General features: G+C 40.4%; 1 protein-coding gene across 1 annotated transcript in view; it reads right to left on the bottom strand.

Annotated features, from left to right (window-relative positions):
- Positions 1-503: 503 nt before the first annotated feature.
- Positions 504-20,436, bottom strand: part of lratb.1 (lecithin retinol acyltransferase b, tandem duplicate 1) — a 32,962-nt gene continuing 13,029 nt past the window's right edge. Inside the window, exons 14-20 of the mRNA XM_067580673.1 lie at positions 18,246-18,285; positions 17,930-17,981; positions 17,386-17,494; positions 14,216-14,299; positions 12,553-12,670; positions 7,051-7,141; positions 504-5,132 (exon numbers count right to left, since the gene is read on the bottom strand). Of these exons, the coding sequence (XP_067436774.1) occupies positions 5,058-5,132; positions 7,051-7,141; positions 12,553-12,670; positions 14,216-14,299; positions 17,386-17,494; positions 17,930-17,981; positions 18,246-18,285 (569 nt within the window). The 3' untranslated portion in view covers positions 504-5,057. The remainder of the gene's footprint in view (positions 5,133-7,050; positions 7,142-12,552; positions 12,671-14,215; positions 14,300-17,385; positions 17,495-17,929; positions 17,982-18,245; positions 18,286-20,436) is intronic.

Genomic DNA, 20,436 nt, shown 5'->3' with positions numbered 1-20,436 from the left:
TGAAATATCTAAACTAGTGGATGGATTACCATGAGCTTTGGCACAGACATTCATGTTCTTTAGCGTTAAAATAACATAAGGAATACAAACTGTTTTAGAAGAATTTCAACTGTTTTTCCTTTAACAAAAAAATATGGACCATTAATGTTTCATTTTTTTTGTTTTACATTACTAAAATGAAGAAAACATCTGCGGTGTTCCACAAGGCTCAATTGTTGGACTTTTGTGTTTTTTGTTCGACAAGCAACATTTGAGTCCTGAGTGCAATATCTCAACAACTACTGGATGGATTACCATGAACTTAGACATTCATTGTCTTTAGTGTTAAATAACATTAGGAGTACAAGCTTTTCTTTTGGAGAATTTCAACTACTTTTCCTTTAACAAAAAATATGGACCATTAATGTTTTGTTTTTTGATTTACATCTGCTAAAAATTAAGAAAACATCTCTGGTGTTCCACAAGGCTCAATTCTTGTACCTTTGCTTTTTTCCCCAAAGATGAGCCTCATTTAGGTCCATGGTCCTTAGTGCTTTTCCTTCAACTTAAAAAATATGGAGCCTTAATGTTTCTGTTTTTTTTGTCATGAATTAATTAAAATGAAGGAAAAAAATCTGTGGTGTTCTACAAGGCTCAATTAATGGTTTCCAAATTAATCCAAGCTTTTCCCTGGATGGAAATCGCAGTTTGATCCGAGTTGGCTGAAGAACTTGAACTGCCTTTCCTTTGACTTAATGTTTCTGTTGTTTGTTTTAAAATCTACTAAAATGAACAAAATCTCTGTTGTTCCACCAGGCTGAACTCTTGGACGTCTGCTTTGTCGTTAAACTTTCTTGTCGTTTCTTGTTACCCAGCATAATTTCCATCTTAATGTTTGTTTAACATTAACTGCTTATACTACTTTGGAAAAAAAACAAACAAAAAACATTTGATTAGGATGATGAAAATGTTGCAGATGAGGTCAGGAGGTTGGGACGGACATTAAACGGATGGATGAGGCTCCTTAATGCTGATTCTGAAAGCTTGTTGTGTTTAGACCCAAATATTGACTGATGGAAAGTCTGATATTTAAAATGCATGCATGAGCGTCCAATATCACTAAAGCATGGTCAAAAATTGCTTAAAAATCCATTTTCATCAATATTGACTAATCAAGTCATTAATTAATTTTAGATTAGATTAGATAACAGGAAATTAGATACAGGAACGGACAGAGCAGATTGTTCTTTCTGAGGAGGCTCAAGGTCCTTCAATGTGTGCACTAGGCTGATGTTCTACCAGTCTGTAGTGACCAGTGTTATCGTCTTTGCTGTGGTGCGCTGGGGTGCCGGCAAACTGGTGGGGATGGAACTGGACAGTGTGGAGGCAGTGACAGAGAAGTGGAGGATGAGAGAGAAGCTAAAAACTATCACGGACAACCCCTCTCATCCTGTCTACGCCGAGCTGAGGCGGCTCAGGAGCACGTTTAGCCTCAGACTCATCCAGCCATGTACGTCTAAGCGCTGATGGGGCTCCTTTGTAACACCAGCCATCAGACTCCACAACACCACAGCACCCAGTACCCAGACACCAGTAACAGCTAAACTGTCACCAAGATATTGCACATGTATATACAAACAGATACCGCTATGAGTGTATGTACAGTATGTATATTTTTAGGAACAGCACCATGTGTGTATATACACACAATCTATTTTATTGTATCTATTATTCCTATCTTTATTTATTACTTACTTTTTATCCCTGTGTCAAACTGAATTTCCCCTACAGGGGATCAATAAAGCTACATCTTATCTTATCTTGATTAACATCAACTATCTATAACTATCTATAACCTCTCGAGAGTCTAAACAGGAAGTTTGGAAATTGGATGTAAAGGACATTTCCATTGGAGGGAAGCATGTGTCGAGGCTCAAATTAATACTAAGCTACTGTTGCTTCAGTTCAACTGGATGATGCAGATTTATGTTTCTCCTGTTTAACTACATAAACACAATGACAATATTTCTTATATTAGATTTAAATGTAAAGAATTTCAAGGTACTCTTCTTTGTTGTTTGTGTGTTCAAACAGCAGAGTTTCGGAAGGAGGTTTTATTAATATGATCTCAAAAAATCTCACTGTAAATATTCCTTTAGAAGTATTTTTAATTCACATATACCTATTTAATCTTATTTTGACAGCAAAAAGAGTATAGATTATATAGATGTGTATACTGCAAAAAAAGCTACTTATAAGCCAAATATTGATGTCTACAGTGCGTTTATGAGGAAATCTGGAAACCATTGAATCTTTATTGGTGATGTTGGGAATCTCCTCATGAATTAAGCATTGGGTTTATGTTGAATGTAAACGTAATGGTATAACTAACAAGATATATTAGCCTTATACGGGGTAAAACTGAGGTATTGCTTTTAACTTCTGTTATATTTTGAATAAATCAATGTTTATTATGTTTGACAATCTTTTTTTAATAATTATTTAGATGTATGTGCAGAGAGAGAAAAGTCGGCAGAAAGTGAGAGAAACGAGAGGGAAGGGTTCTGATTTTTTACATGTTCTTCAAAAATATATATTGGGAATATTCATTGTGAGGGCTTCATGAAGTGCTTTGGGAAGATATCAAACTGTTATTTTTGGGTTGCATCGATATTTTGTTGAAAAAAAACATTGTTCCAAGTGTTTCTCCAAATAATTAACGCACGTACTTCCTGTGAATAACAGTGTCTGAGTTTTTGGAAAGCAGCAACAAGCTGGACAGATTTCCACATTTCCATGCTAAGTGGTGACATCGCAGCTGACATCTTTCTTTAATTTGGTGTATTATGAAAACAGGAAACAATCAAAAATTTACAGCTTTGATTTCAACACCTAACTCTGCAGATCTGACCACTTCCATGTCATCTTTTCAATACCACAGACAAGCTGATAGATTTTTAGGTTTTCCCCCAATGCCATTCCCCTTTTATTGGCCTGATTTATACTCATGCAACCCTGCTTTCAATTTACATCTGGAAGGATTTGTGTATCTTATTGTCATCTATTATGGTTTTACTGTGCTTTCGCAAAAGTCTTTGTATGTCTGTTTAGAAACCCAATGTTTATTTATTGTTTTACGCAGGCTGTCTCATGTGGTTCGTCTTCATGTTTGTGCTCATTCATTTAAAGGAATTCCTTTTTTTTTTTTGTTTCACATTTAAAACGCTTTGTCACAAACTCTGAATTCAAGTTTTCCAAACAGCCAAGGAGGTCAAGGGTGGCTTAACAACTTCGCTAGAACCCAAGAAAGTTCAAGTAAAAAGACTCCCAGGTGCCAGGAAAAAGTTGAATTCAAAGAGGAAAAAGAAGCAGATGAGATTTTTTTTTTTCTTCTTCACTGAAGATTTGGGGAAAAAGGATATGATTCAGAGGAGGTGGGCGAGCTGAGTTTTCAGCCACGACAGAAGCTGCAGCAAGGATCTGCTTCGGTCTGTTTGCAATTATGGATAAACAGCCTGGAAGCCAGAGAGCCGGTTTGGTGGAAGGAGATGCACATTCCTGCGGGGCGATGAACACCGGAGCCGGGTCGCTTCGAGGTGAACGCGCTGGAGGAACCAGGCGTCGCGCCCGCTCGACCTGAAGCCAGCGCGCATGTGTCTCCTCTGATATCTGAACGGGACATCTTGTTGCAGCAGTGTTTACCCTCCGAGGGAAACCCGAACCTCCTTCTCAGGGGGGAGGTCAGAGGTCGGGGATGGCGAAAGAGCAGCTCCCCTGAAGCTGGTGCAGAGAGCCGGTCCAGACTGAGAGGTTAAAGTTCACGTTTACCCCCCAAAATGTTCCCTACGTCGCCCTTTAGGACTCGGTCTGGACTCGGTCTCGATGCTACTTTGACTCAGACTTTGACTTTGTCTCAGACTCAACTTAAGCGGTTTTGCCTGCAAACATATAACTGGCAGTTTCTTGTAATCTCACCTCAGTGTCCATTTAGTAGCTACTTTTGGAGCTTTCAATCATATCACATGATCTTCATCAGTCATGGAATCGTAGGTGTTCAAATTTCTGTTTTTTTCTGAGCCCTGTGTTTCTTTAAGCACTTCTTATCCACGTCTGCTTACAAAAGAGAGTCAAAGTTCATTCTTTAAAATCTCACCTCAACGTCAGTTTAGTAGCTGTTCAAGACCTTTCAATCATATCACATGATCTTCATCAGCAGACACGGTCTGCCCGGTTGTCATGGAATCGTTGATGTTCAAATTTCTATTTTTTCTGAGCTCGTCGGCTTACAAAAGAGACTCAAAGTTCGTTCTTGACTTTAGACACAGCGGTTAAAATCTCACCTCAAGGTCAGTTTAGTAGCTGTTCTAGAGCTTTCGATCTTATCTTATGATCTTCATCAGCAGATGAAGCAGATTGTCACGGAGTCGTAAATGTTCAAATTTCCACCCACGTTGGCTTCAAAGTTCATTCTTGACTTAGAAAAAAGTAGTTAAAAAAACAATCCGTTTACTAGCTGTTCTGGAGCTCTCAGTCATAAAACATGGTTTTCATCACCAGTGTTGATGCAAGCACAAAGATGAATGGTAATCCTCGAATTTTAAGTCAACATGAATGAAAAAAACCCAGAAAAAACTGGAAATTTGAACATCTACGACTCCACAGCAACACGGCAAACAAACTGACTTTGACAGAAACAGTTTTTGTTGTTTAAAGCAGCGATTGAAGCTACTAAACGTTTGCATTGTGGATAAAATCCTGAGATTCTGCTCGACGATGATTACAGGTTGCATATCTGTGATTTTGGGTTTTGTAAATAAAATAAACTTGACTTACTGCACGGAAAATAAAGTTTACTTATATGATGTAATCTTGTAGTCTTTGAGTTTCCCCCAAAAACTTTCATCGTGGATGTGAGCTTCACTCCTAAATGATTCATGAATGCTTCTTCTGTGTTTCTTTTGAGGTAAAATGTTTTTTTTTAAAGTCTCTCGTGGGCGTTTTCTTCACTTTCACTTTCTTTTCTCTTTGTGAAGTGTTTTTATGTCTCCATTTCCCCTCTCTTCCTCTCTCTCTCTCTCTTAATCCACTAGTGATTTGAGGTCAGGTAGTCCTTTCAGCTTCAAGTCCAGCAACATCTGACCGTAGGCTTTACCCTGAAAACAACAAAAAGTACAACAACTTTACGTCATCACAGTTAAACGTGCATTCTTACAAGATGAACATGTGTGTTTGAAGTTACACGTTCAATGTGTTTGGAGCTTTATGGGTCTCTGAGTGTGAGGTGTGTGTGTGTGTGTGTATTAGTGCACTGTGAGAGCACTAAATGTGTGTGTGTGTGTGTGTTTCTTTGATGTGCTGTGGATTCCAGCGAGGCGGTAAAAAAACTTTACAGGAGCGTCTGAACAACGGAGGGAGAAGAAAAGAGGAGGAGGAGGAGGAGGAGGGTGAAAGGCACAAGGGTATGAAGAGGAAAAAAAAGTTCTCACTGAGCTGTTAACGTGAAAACATTCACACTCATCGTAACGTTCCGACTTAGTCTTTTAACGAAAATGTACATTAGTCAGATTCTAGTAATCAGATTTTTTTAGTCAACAAAAACTTTTAATTTTGTTTTGATCAGTTTTTACTTTTTATATCTTCCAAGTGTTTTGAGGTTGCAGTTGCTGTCATCTCTATACAGTTGCCATGGTTACAGGCGTTGGGTAGTGGACGTCCACATTGCGGCGGATAAATTCATAAATCTTTTGATCACAACTCACAACTTGATCTGTGAGTAAATCATAGTCTGTATAAAAATATGGACGTAGTTACCGTGACGCCACCCGTTGGTTTCTGAAGAGCGGTTTTGAAGCTCAAAGTGAGCCGCTCTGGTTGTCGCCATCTTGGCTGTACGTGACGCTGCCTAACTCCCAGCCAATCAAAAATAGGCAAAGAGGCGGGCCGAATGGCTGAAACAAGCCACCTAGCAGCTGGCGGACCTGTCACTCAAAGCAGCCATGTCCTTCATTCAGTTGTCATGAAAGAGGAAATTAGCTACAGAGACCAAAACCGTTGTTTGTACCAGGCTGTAAACATGTTTATTTCTGCTGTAAAGTTGGACATTTTAACATCGGGGTCTATGAGGATTGACTCGCTTTTGGAGCCTCAAGTGGTCGTTCAAGGAACTGCAGTTTTTGGCTTCATTTTTCAGCCTCGGATGTTGCGCTTGGAGTAAACAAAACGTAGTCACTCACTTTAGAGTGTTTTATCTTAACTTGTGCAATTTAAACAGATGTCTTATCATGTTGTTTAAATTAAAATATACAAAAACACAACAGCAAAATACTGACAGTATTATTCTCGGAGTCTCTGAACACACCAGATTTCTCCACCTTCAACGTTGTATATTGTCCACAATTATTATATTCACCATCTGCTATTTTAGGTCATCATCCATTTTGATCCGCTAGCTGCTAGTGTTTCATCTGTGACTTCCTGTTACTTGACCGGATGTGAGTTGAGGGGTGATAAGATTCAGCTGCTTTACTTTAACTTCTATTTCATTTTATTTATTTTATTTTTTGGTTCTCCTGTTAATTTCACCCGCTGTCCGTCTGAATTTTGTTCATTCTGACCCGTGAATATATATTATGTTTTTACCGGTGCAGGACTCTGATGTTGATGAACATTTAAGTACAGTGTTTGCTTGTGGTATTTTACGATTTTTATGCACAAAATTATAAACATTCATCGTATGTTATTTGTAGTTTTACTGTACTTCCAACTCATTAGATTCTTCTTCAGCGTGGTGACTGAGAGAAGAGTTATTGATCCGCCAGCTAATGAACGGGGCATAAAGGAGGCAAAATAAACCATCTAAACTTCACAAATCTGAGCTGCTGGATGCAGTTTTAGCTGTTTGAATGTTACTGGACAAAGAAGGACAGATAGCAGAGAAGAGGTGACGAAAGACAGAAAACAGAAAGAGGAAGAAGCTCCAAAGTTAAGAAAGAGGTCAGAGTCAGAGTTGTGTGTGTTTGTATATGTGTGTGTGTGTGTGTGTGTGTGTGTGTGTGTGTGTGTGTTAGTTACCTGGGGGTCGCTGCGTAGAGACGCCACCCCTCCCCCACCAAGTGAACTCTGCAGGACGAAGTTGAGGCTGTGGATCCCCGGCAGAGTGTACCTACGAACCACAAAAAACCCCAAAATAAAACAAAACAAAAAAACACACTTGTAACCCATAGCAACACAAAACCTCCATACTTGTGAAACCACACAGATGAACAAATGTCTCACACACACACACACACACACACACACAGGCCTGCCAGCATAGCCTGGCACCATGTGCTGGTGCGGAGCTTTATTGTGCACACTTACACGTAAAATGTGTGTTTGTGTGTCATTTTTTTCCAGAAGTGTGTGTCAGTGTGTGTCAGTGTGTGTCAGTGCGTGTCAGTGCGTGTGTGTGTGTCATGGTTAACCACGCTCTGTCAGCATGTGTGTGTGTGTGTGTGCGCGTGTGTGTTTTTGCAAGTATGTGTTTGCAGTTGCACAGAAAAGAGAGGGGGAGGTTCAAATGTGATCATATGCAAAACCTGTGTGTGCGTGTTTCTGTCTGTAAGCAGTTAAATGTGTGTGTGTGTGTGTGTGTGTGTGTCTCCGGGCCTCCTGCAGGTTTAATGAGAGCTGGCGGTGCACTAATGAAGCGTCTGTGGCAGCAGGGAGGCGTTTCGGGGTGTGAGAGGAGACGCAGGTCAGCGAGCTTTACAGCCTCCACTTCTTCATTACGCTAATCGCTAACACGCCGCGCGCTGAGTCATGGCTCAGACATGTCCGCCTGGATGTACAGGAGGCAGCGACTTCACATGTGTGGTAGCGTTACCCAAAAACTCCTCCATCATACCTGCAGTTTAACACCTAAACCTCCTCAGCTGGTCGTCATGTCTGGTAGATTGTGCTTCTTGAAGTGAGATAATGTAACTGTTGCTCAACAGCGGCCATTGTGGCCACTGGTGGTAATTACAGGATATTAAGCCATCATTAGCGCGGGAGTAGGGTGCAGTTACTGGATTTGCCTTCAGCTGGTTGAAACTATTGGGACTGAAAGGGAGAAGATTCACTGCTGAAAACGGTGACGAAAGACGACGAAAGGAAACGTTTCCAGGAACGAGAGAAGCAAGTTTTTTTATACTTTTTTTATATTCATACTAATGGATGCACGATATTGGATTTTTTGCCGATTTCCAACTCATAATATCATGCATCCCTACTCATACGTCTTGTTTTACTTCTGTGATAAAACGCTGACATGTTAATCTCTGACATGCTGAAATGTAATCTAATCGTAGTCACAATATCCATCTTTTTGCTTTTTGCAAACTTGCCCCAAATTGCCCCTTAAAGCATGAGTAAAGTCTTTTGAATTGAACTGAATCTTTAGTTTGCTGCCATATCAGACCAAGTCAGACTGTAAAACCCAGAACTGCACATTTTTTATTAGCCATGCTAGCAGCGATGCAATGCCAGTCAGTCAGTCCACCATGTTGGTTCGGATTGAAATATTTCAACAACTACTGACTGTATCACTATGAAATTTTCTACATATGTTAATGGTTTCCAGACAATGTGTCCTATTGACTTTGGTGATCCTCTGACTTTTCTTCTAGCACCACGAATGGACGTATTGAGAGAGCTTGATACGACGCTGCCACTCAGCCTTACTGCCAAGTTTTCCTAGTGGCCGCTCACGGTATGGCAGCATTTCCCCCATTATAAAATGACGTCTATAAAACTGTTGACAAGACACATGAACTGTAAATAAGGTTTCATTACTCTTCATATTATGAATTTTTAATCCATCCCAATCCCAAGATTTAGCATGTTAGCATTTAGCTCAAAGAAAATGCTAACAAGATTTTTAGTCTTGTTTCTTCTTGCTTCGCATTCAAAAGTAGAATTATGCAAAGTAACGCTGTCTTTGCCTTTTTAGTCAAAATTTATCAAGGCCGTCACGTCTGAATAAGAGTTTATTGGAAGTGTTAACAGGCTGATCGGAGGTTCAGTGTTTACGTCGTGACCGGTCGTTCCAAACGCACAATGTGAGTGTATGAGTTGTACATTTTGGCCGCGCAGAAAGGGTCATTTCAAACGTGGCCTTTGAATCAGATTAAAACGTAGATAGTAGCAGTTTGGAATATAACTGCATGAGTATCTACATCCAGGGTAACTTGGCCTTTCGGTCTCAATATACGTCATTTTCTGCGAGTCCTCGTTTCCTAGAATCTCTATAATGGCGCTGGCATGGGCAACGTTAGCATGAACCATAGATTAAAAATGGCCACATTCATGGGAAATTCATCAGGTAGCCTCAAACAATCTCATTATGTTGACTTAGTCTAAAGTTAAGTCATAAAAATCACATTCCCTTAATATAAGTTTTAAAATCTGCCAGTTCACTGAAAATATTCTGATCTGTTTGCAATAGAAGTTAACTTGTTTCAAGAGTTTTCAAAAATATGTATAAAAATGAAAAGAAATAAGGTTTCTGGTCTCTGCACTATTTTTAATGTCAGTTGAGTGTTAATGGGAGGAAACTGAAATATTCTTACTGCGCTTCATTTGAAATGTCTTTTATGCAACCAGAGGACACTTTACATGAAGACAGCGAGCCAAATAACGCTGACAAAGTGTTTTCTCGTACAGAGTTTCTGTCATCAGTCTTTCTGAAAAGCTGAAAAATGTTTCTGAGGTTTTCTGTCCAAATTCTAAGACATAAACTGGTATTTACAACTGTACTGGACAGAAAAATATGAACAGCTCATCATTTTAACGAGGATATATTTAGTCCAGCGCCCATTAATTCTTTGAGTAATTAACCATTTACCTTCTCAAAGTAGATGTTGTTACCTTGCAGAAAGCTTCTCATTGTCTGTGAGGAGTTTTTAAAAAATTTGTTTGGAGACAAACTGAACATCGAGTCCCTCCAGCTGTCAAAACTACAAACCCCCGGCTTCTATTATGTCTGCCCTGCTGTGTCATTACAGGGTTTTTTACCTCGGAGGAGGGTTATGATAGTCAGTAATGTTTATTATGGTGGTTTGTCTCGGTTTCTGTGGAAGTCGTGTTCCTGCTTTCTCTCAGTCAGTTGTGGTTTTCTTCATGGCTACAGTATAACGGTCTGAACCACAGCCGCCCTTCAGTGTCTTCAGCACTCTGTTAAATCTCTGTCAGTGCAGTATTTGTGAGGTTTGAAACATGGAGCCAGTAACATGGTTAAGATGTTTTAAATGGGATTTCAGTTGTTCCTCTAGTTAGCACGTATGTATGTACAAACCGAGGATAGAACATAACAAACAGCTGTGAAACTTTATGCAATAAGGAAACAACTCTATAATGTATACAACCATAGGACAGAGCACAGATATAATATCTTCATTATTGATTAATCTATGTTTGTCAATGTATTGTTAAGTCTGTAAAATACCAAAAATAAGGACTAGTATTCTTGTTTTTTGGGGTTTTTTTGGATCGACTTGAGACTTGATTTGAACTTGCCCTAAAAACTTGGACTTCCTATTTAAAACACTTGAGGCTCGATCAACTTGGACTCATCGTCAAAAACTTCACTTGGACTTTCCATTTTAAGACTTTACATGGACTTGCCCTGAAAAAATTTGCTTCATCTTCCCATTTAAAGACTTGAACCTTCACTTGGACTTGATCTCTAAAGACTTGAGTCTGGCCTGATGTGATTCATTGTCACATCAGTTCAGTTTGTAGCGTCTGAAGTGGAAAACTTTGACTCATCAGATTTACCTCTTTCTAAATGGAAAGACTGAGGTCAAATCAGTCCAGTATTTTGAATTCTTAACATTTTTTTATGTTTATGTTTAAATAATCTAACAAGGATTAGCAAATTATCATGAAAAATATTCTTAACCTGAGCAAGAAAGTGGGAAAACTAGAAAATTATGGAACATTAATGCCTTAAAAGAGAATTACCAGAGAGAGAAAACCTTTTAAAAGTCTCTAAAGATGAACTCAGCGTTAATATATTAATGAAAAGGTGTAAAAACGATGAGTTGCTACTTGATGAGCTTGAAAGGTTAAAAGGACTTTGATTAAATATGTCAGATATGAAAAATATGATGGATTTAAACATAACGTGACCATGAAATTAAAAGGTTCAGTCAAAACTGACCTCACAGTCTGCAGAGGAGCTGCACTGATAACATGCTGAACAGATAAATACTGAGAAGAAGAAGAAGAAGTAAACAAACACGGAGGAGGTTCATGTTGGATTTCTCCGGCTCGATCGTGACTAATATCTCCTCGGCGGCAGATTGTGCGTCTTGTTTTCAGCGTGTTCCTGCTCTGCTGTGTCTTGCTGGTGAAGGCCGACGTCTGACAGTGATTAAAGCTAACCGCAGCCGCTAATCGCCGCCGCTGCGTGCCATGCTGCCTCTGTGTTCCTGCTGAAAAAAACCCTCTGAGGAGCTGTGCGGAGGAGTTGACGAGCTTGTTCCTCTCAAATTGTCTAAAACAGAAGTGAGTTCACAGACATGTTCTCCCTCTTACACACAAAAAAACTCTCATTCACATCTGTGCACGTGTGGATTTGCACGAAACGCTTGATGAAAAATTACAAAAAGAGATGAAAATATATATTGATTTCTGTATCTGCATTATTAGATTTGTTACACATGTAGACACACAGTCAGTGATCCAATAACAGATCCATCAAACACTGAGATTCAATCAGCTGATTAGAATTTTATATTTTTACTTTTTAAAGGATAAGTTCACAATTTTTACACCTTTAACTGGGCAAAAATATATTCATTTGAGGGTTTATGTTTATGTTTTGAACAGTTTTAGGCTCAAATAAGTTACTATAGAGCTCTAAAGATTAGTCAATTGATTGATTAGTTGCTGACTATTAAATCATTCACCAACAGTTTTGATAATCGATTAATTATTTTGAGTCGTTCTTCAAGAAAATCAGATTTCAGCTTCTCAAATGTGATTATTTTCTGGTTTCTTTAGTCTTTAGTGTGGTGTGGTTTAGTGGTTGTTGACGTCATCTTGGACTTTGGGAAACAGCGTTCGACGTGTATCGACGACTAATCGATTAATCTATAAATTAACTGATGAGTTGCAGCGTTAAGTCGCTCTTTTCAAACAATGACATCGGCGACGCAGGAGAGTTTTTGTGTTTCAAGTTTTATATCAGAGGAAAAATGATATTAGAATCTGTGTTGTGTAACTGTTAGCTTCTCCAACACTTTACGTAACATTAACCAGGTTGTACGTTTTTTTAGGTGGTTCAGCGTTTTTTCACACCTGTAAGAAATAATATTTAGCAGTTTTCTTACCTGATAAAGAACATCACATTAACTTAAAGTCTTGAGCAGAGAAACAATTGAAACGTTTTCAGATCTGATTATATGAGAAGAAGCACCTCACTTCTGGGGACTGATGAAGGTTCAGATTTGCTCCTGATCCTCGTCTACTCAGGACTTCTAGTTTTGATCCCAGTTATAAAATGTAACCAATCTTCTATCTCGAAGGTATATTTCTTGCATCGCTCACCGTGTGACGGCGTTGTGCACCCCCGGCTGGATGAGGTGGGAGAAGTATTCCTGCACTTTAGAAGAAGTCAGGTGTTTCTTCAGGTAGGGATAGAAGAGAGGATGACGAGCGATCACTCCTGAACGAAGAGAGAGACACAAAACAGAGAGTGATAAGAGAGTTTGGTGTTTTTTCCCTTCAGCTATGTGAACTTCATGAACACCACCCAGTTATCCATCTTCTATTTACCATAAATAAACCAGAACGTTTATTTCTGTGTGAGGATTTTCCAATAACAGAGCGCTCAGGGCACTTTATTTAAAACCTGTCACCACTCTTTAATCCCTATTTATTAGAGAAGTTAAAGGAATATTTCAGATTTTTAAGCTCATTAGTCTTCTCGCTGAGAATTAGACGAGAAGATTGACACCACTCTCATGTCTGTATGTTAAATATGAAGCTACAGCTAGCATCTGGTTAGCATAGTTTAGCATAGAGGAAACAGTTAGCCTAGCTCTGTCTACCTAATGGACACGTTATATCTTGTTTGTTTAATCCGTGCAAAAACCAAAGTGTAAAAACGACACGTTGTGGTTTTACAGGGTTACGTGGTGGACATTTTCTTGGCCGGGTCCAGTTGCGTGGCAACCAGTGGAAACAACAGGAAGTTACTGGTGCCAGCCAAAAAACAGTCCCCATGTTAAAACGCAACATGTTGTTATTACACTTCAGGTTTTTATATGAATAAAAGAAACAAGATACAACGTGCTAATTAGTTAGCTGTAGAGAGCCAGGCTAGCTGCTAAGCTAAGCTAATCTGCTAGTGGCTGTAGCTTCATATTTAAACAGTCAGACATGTAAGTGCTATTGATCTTCTCATCTAACTTTCTGCCAGAAAGTGAACAAGTATTTTTTTTTTTCACCAAAATATCGAGGTAATGTGCTTCGTTTTTACAGAACTTTGCTCTGCAACGTTCTGGTGTGAAGGAAACCTCAGTGACGAGTTTAGGTTGAACCAGGATGGTGTTTTATAGGGATCGATTCAGTTCTTGATTCAGTTACATCAGATGAATACTGATATTGAGTCAGTTTATCCTGGGAAATTAAATTACTCGACATTCAACAAGTGAGCAGAACTGTTGTTGCCTTGAACATTACAGGCAAAACATTACCTGTTAAAAAAAAGAAAACATCTATGCACTAAGGATTGTTTTCTTGAGAAAATGCAAAAAGACTAAAACATGATACATCTAGATAATTTAGGCCTCATGTATAAAACAGTTGAGCGAGAATAGAAACATCATTGTGCATCTACAGAATCCAGTAGAATCTGCACACTGTTGAGTCCATGACTTCACATCTCAGATCAGTGTGTTCCTCTCGTAGATGTGATCTCTAGATCAGCTGACCATCCTGAGTCACGACGGTCCCGTGAACCGCGGCGAGTCCACAGACTGAAATTGTCACGGTTTACATGACTCTCACGACTAAAGACGGCTAACCTAGCGGCTAGCATCTACGCTACTCTTTAACTTAAAATGAGCTTTTTGTGCACGTTGTAATAACTTGATTTCCACAAAGTCGACATTTTAAACATCACGCAGCTCTGACTGGATGATGATCTCTGGATTTAAAGGACCGATTGTGGATCGTTAATCGGAAAATCTATGTTTTTTGTTCTTACCGATGTTAGCCGAGTCTCCTTTGTCTCCGCTCCTCGTGTAGGCCAGTTCCTCCAGTCTGTAGCTGTGTGGTCCACTGGGCAGGTCTGGACAGAGACCAGAAAACAACAACAACTGCTGTTTGTTTGGCTCAACTAACGGTGATAAAACACAGAGAATCAGGTTGTTTGATTCTCTTTCCAAATGCCTCAATTTCTCCTGCTGGGAACATTATTTCATTGTGTATCTTAATATATTATTTCTGTGTGTAAAAGGTTTTTCTATTCTGTTTATTTATTGTTCAGGAAGGGTAACATTTCTTTTTCTGTTTGTCCTTTTTCTTGGAATGTAAATCTACAGTGATTCATCTCAAATTTAACTGTAAAAAAAAACCCTGAATGTGATCACTCTCACCTGGAAAAACAAAACCCAGGAGACAGAAACACGTCAGAGTTTCATTTATTTCTCGGAATTACAGTAACTTCCAGCGATAAATATCAGTCACTGTAGTTCACTTAAGTCCCTGCGAGTGTGCGTGAGTGTCTCTCCTTTGTTGTGGCACCAGAGGGGAAAGATTATTATCCATTATTTCTGACTGTGTGGTAGGTAATCCATTAGTTATGCCTGCTTCCACACACACAGACAGACTTTGTTCATTTTTAACCTCCTTTTTTTTTTAATGTTTGCTGAACAGATGCAACCGACCAAAAAGCTGAAATGTTTTTAAGTCTTTGTTTTAGGTATTTTATCTTTAAACTTAAGTGTTTTTCACATTTATTCTCTATGTCTGCTGCTTTTATGCTTTGGTGAGCAAAAAGGTGGATGATAAGGGTCTGTTTTATTCTATTGATGCGTGTTATCTCATGTTCAACTCCCACTTCTGGTGCAGACAGGAAGTTAAAGGATCATTCTGGCGATTTGCTGTATTTTTCTTCTTGTCAATAAATTTCATATTTGGATCCGAACCAACAATAAAGTGGTCTATTGACGAGTATTGTGTGTGTGATGATATGTGACGGCTGCACTGGGTGAGACGTTGGATACCGTAGCGTTGTTTAGAAACGGCTCCAAAGACTAATAACAGCGATCATGTTTGTGTTGCACGACATTTGGTGACAATAAGAGAAATACAGAAGAATCACCAGCCTCATCCTTTTATAAAAGACAAAATTACACAGTCATAACGTCAATATCAGAGCTTAAGTCGGTCAATGATTTTGATTTTTTTTAAGTAGAAGCAGGTGAAATAAATATTAAAAGCAGCAGCTCCGTCTTTTCTTCTTCTCTCGCTTGAATGTTTTCATTCTCTTGGTTTTGGTGTTTTGTGATTGGAGAGGCCTTCCTGCTTTCAGCCCGGGGAATGTGAAGATAGCGGGCCAGGAACATGTAGTTTCTATTGCCTCCGTCAGAAAGAACATCATTAACGCCGGGTTGAGAGTGTCTTAACGGCGTTTCAAGAGTGTGTTAAACTCTGCTGAATGTGTGTGTATGTGTGTGTGTGTGTGTGTGTTGTCAGTGTTTTGTGCGTGTCAGTCTTGTGCAGAGCCATGTGACGGAAGCGCTGGTGAAAAGGGTGAAAGGAGGAAAAGTGGCACAGTTTGTACTTTTTAGGGATAAGAGACGCCACACACACACACACGCGCACACACACACACACACACGCACACACACACATACACACACACACACACACACACGCACACACACACACACACACACACGCACACACACACACACACACACACACACACACACTCTGCCTGCTGAACCTCTCTTTCCTCACAACTTTTAACCAGTTTGTTCTTTATTTTTATTTTTCCTGGATGTGTGTTGGTTTTAAGTGGTTTAAGTATCTGGTGGTGCTGGTGGTTGTATGGAGGTAAATGGGACGAGGGGGTGCGTCGCCCTCTGCAGGCAAACATCAGTAACTGCACAGCAGCAGGTGGAAGAACTGAACGCAATAAATCATGAATTTATTCTGTTTCTCTACTCTTGATCTTTTATTTTCTATGTGGTGAACGACGAGGCTGGTGGAACTATCACCTTCACTAAAGGTTGGTTTTATATCAGTCACAGAAGGTTTCTGATTGGTTGCTGGTATGACAGCACATCTCAAATGTATTTACATCACGATAGTGTAACTTTAAATCAGAGCTCAAGGTTTATTAAACTACAGGTAACCATAGAAACTGTTCTGATGCTTCAGGCTCAATCAGCAGTTAAATCACTCAGGGAACCCTGGAGCCTCTTCAAAGACTATTTAAACCCCATAAAAAGGACCCCTGGAACCTCTTCAAGGACCATTCAAGCCCCATCAGTGATCCCTGGAGCTCCATCAACAACCCACAGAAATGCCTGGAGCTCCCTCAAGGACCATTAAAGCCTCTTCAGAGACCCCTGGAACCACCTCAAAGACTCCAGAAACCTCTTCGTGGATGCTTAGATCTCCCTCCAGGAATCCTGAAGCCCAGTCAAGGACTCCAGAAACGTCTTCATGACCCCTAAAAATCCCTAAAAAGGACCCCTGGAACCTCCTAAAATACTCCTAGAAACCCCTTGAGGGTCATTTAAGCCTCTTCAGGGAGCCCTGGAACCACTTCAAGGACTCTGAAATCCTCTTCTGTGACTCCTAAACCTCACTCATGGTCCCCTGAAACCACCACAGGGACCCTAGGAACCTCTACAATGACCATTTGACAATTTAAGCTTCTTTAAGGGCCCTGAACCCACCTCAAGGACTCCAGAAACCTCTTCAAGGATGCTTAGATCTCCCTCTAGGACTCCCGAAGCCCCCTCAAGGACTCCAGAAACATCTTCATGACCCCTAAAAAATTCCTAAAGGACCCCTGGAACCTCCTAAAATACTCCTAGAAACCCCTTAAGTGTCATTTAAGCCTCTTCAGGGAGCCCTGGAACCACTTCAAGGACTCTGAAACCTCCACAGGGACCCTAGGAACCTCTACAATGACCATTTGACAATTTAAGCTTCTTTATGTGCCCCTGAACCCACCTCAAGGACTCCAGAAACCTCTTCAAGGATGTTTAGAACTCTCTGAAGTCCCTTCAAGGACCACTCAAACATTCTCAGATAATATTAAGAACCACTGAAGAGCTTCTGGAAACCTTTCAAGGCCCTATAAAGCCTCCTCAAGGACTTCGCCAACCTGCTCAGGGACTCTAACGTGCTGCTTACCTCTGTCTGGGACATCCTCCGTTGAGGTGGGAGGGGCTTCCTGCTCAGGTGTGTCTGGTCCCGCCTCCGAGAACGACTCCACCAGCTCTCCAGCGATGTGAATATCCACCTGCAATGACGTCAGAAATACGTTTTTTATAGTATTTTGTGGTTCAAACTCAACCAACTGCTAGCTGATTGCAGCTTCCTTATTTTTGGTTCTTTGCACCAGTGCAGCCGTTGTGGTTTTATGAGTCCATAAAGGTTTTGGTTGCTAATCAAAAAAAGTGTCAAATCTAGTCTAGTTGCATGTGAAACACACAGCCGCAGGTGGCTGGATATGATGAAGATAACAGGTTTTATCAGCTCAGCTCATTTCTGCAGGGACTGTATGATACTTCTGACCTTTTCCAGGATCGTGGGTGTGTTTCCCACAGCGACATCTGGATGACCTGCGCGTGACTCATCAAGTTCCTTCTTTGTTGAAATGTCTTGAAAACCCCCAAAATGTGACAACACAGTTTGTTTGTTTTTCTCTCAACTCTTGGTGCAAAATCAAACTCACCTTCAGCTCAGATTTGGGGTGTAAGAAGAAAAACGGCTTCAGGACCGGAGACCTTTAAACCACAAAGACAGAACATGTTATAAATATGAAGAAACATCCGGATGTTATTGTTTGTTTATTGTGACAGAAGATGATGCGTCCTGCTGTGCGTTCTTCACCAGAAATGTGACGCTTTATTTAAGAATGTTCGATAAAAGCAGCATTTGTTGTGTGAGAGTAAATTAAACATTCAGCTCCCTGTGACGTCAGTTTGCATAAAAAAAAAACAAAAGAGCTTAAGAGTCCTAACTGGAAATAAATCTTTTTTTCCACTCACACTCTGGGACGTCCGCCCACGATGCCGGTCAGTCCAGGAGCTGTGAGCGTGGAAAAAGTGACAGAACAAAAAGAGAGAGAGAGAAAGGTTCAGTTTTTTTTTTTTCCAGCGAGCAGAAATAATCCATGTGTGCAGGTGTAGCAGCAGCAGCAGCAGCAGCAGCAGCAGCTGATCCGAGAGTTCGGCGCAGCTTCCTGTCCTATTTTCAGTTTGACACCACGGACAACATGAGACAGCAGCAGCAGCAGCAGGAGTCACTCAGAGTTCACGTGTGTGTGTGTGTGTGTGTGTGTGCGTGTGTGTGGCTGAAGCTGAACTTGTCACCATAAACAAAAATCCAAATAAACCTCCTTATCTGCAGCAACACACAGGCTGACGGATACTCCCTCTTCAGTGAGTGTGTGTGTGTGTGTGTGTGTGTGTGTGTGTGTGTGTGCGCCTGACAAACGGGAGTAGATGTTTGTGTGAGCTGGACTGTATGTGCACATATTCAGTTTTTCCTACAGACTCCTTAAAGCGCTGAAGATCCACTTCATTTATGGATCCTGAAGGTTACAATTAGAGCTGCAAGGATTAGTCGATTAATCAATTAGTTGCCAACTATAAACGTAATCGACAAATATCTTGATGATTGAGCTTCTCAAATGTGAATATTTTCTGGTTTCTATGACAGTAAACTGAATATCTTTGCATTTTCTGACATTTTATGGACCAAACAACTCATCAATTAAATGAGAAAATAATCGACAGATTAGTAGGGCTGTAGTCAACCAAAGAAAATCCTGGTCGACTGAAATCGTACATAATCTTCAACTAATCGATTAGTCGCGGGGAGGTTGGATGTAACGGGACAGAGTGAACTCAGCAGCCACACTCTTCCGGTTATGCTAACCCATTGTTGCTAACTTTGGAGCTAACCCCCTTCACTTCTCCAGCACTTGGGGAAACAACAGACTTTTTAGCATTTATTAACTGACACACTGTAGTCTGTACTGTACATTTACTGCCAGACTAACAGCTTACTACTAACCTTTTCCTCTGCTCCGCTCGCATCCACCGTTATTTCTCTGCCACTCGTTCTTTCCCGCTCGCTACGCAAACATACTACGCAATCACGTATTCCTTAACGGCGTTACGCTACCAGCAGTTTCCCAGGCAACGACACAGAGGTTGACTCAGGTACCGGAACAGCACTGCATGGAGACTCCCAAACGCTGTCGATTTCCGAATTAATGGATAATTGACGTTATTTTTGGCATTAAAAATATTTTCTTGGCCTGGCGGGGTTCTTGTGATAATAATAGGAGGAACACTGATTCAGTAAACGCTCAGACTAACAACTTACCGCTAACCTTTTCTTCTGCTCCGCTCGCATCCACCGTCACTTTCCCGCCGCTCTTTCCCACTTGCTACGCAAACATACTAAGCACTGCCCTATTCCTAAACGGAGTTACACTACCGATATTTAGCGTTATTTTTGGCATTAAAAAATATCTTTTGGCCTGGCGGAGGTTCGTTGATATTGTTACAGGAGAAACACAGATTCAGTAAACGCTCAGTAACCGTTGAGTACCGTTGGACCCAGCAGTCTCCGTTAGGTTGGGCGAGTTCAAAGTTGTGAAAACAACGGGGGTGTTTTGAATACACCCCCGTTGTTCTCACAGGTAATTTGTTAGTCTGTTCCCCCCGCCGCAGGAAATAATGGATTAATCCTGGAAAGCTGTTGATGTCGCACTTTTCTTCTTATGAGAGTAACACGGAGATTATTCGACCAATGAGAATTTAGTCGGATGAGAGCATATCGACCAACTAATCGACCAGGACACTGGGAGACTGCAGCCCTACAGATTAGTTAATGATGAATATAATAACTAGTTGCAGCTGTAGTTTCAATTATACACACAATATTGTGGTTATTTTGGTCTGATGGTCCAGAGAGAAACATCTGGACAACTATGGGATGGAGAACATCAAGAAGACATGTCTAAACAAACTAACGTCACCAAACTCTTCATGATGAAGTGACTCACTGACGTGTTTTTAATAGTTTCTGGATGACAACGGAGGAACAAGTTATATCAGGCTCTGTTACACACACAATACTTGTTAGTAGATCAGTTCATTGTTGGTTTGGATCCAAACATGAGAAGAAAAATATAGAAAATCATCATCATTTTGTCATTTTTTCCAG

Source organism: Thunnus thynnus, chromosome 22 (genome assembly GCF_963924715.1).
Source record: "Thunnus thynnus chromosome 22, fThuThy2.1, whole genome shotgun sequence".
Taxonomy (NCBI): Eukaryota; Metazoa; Chordata; class Actinopteri; order Scombriformes; family Scombridae; genus Thunnus; species Thunnus thynnus.
Note: the sequence above shows the minus strand (reverse complement) of the source record. Positions and strands in the feature narration are given on the sequence as shown.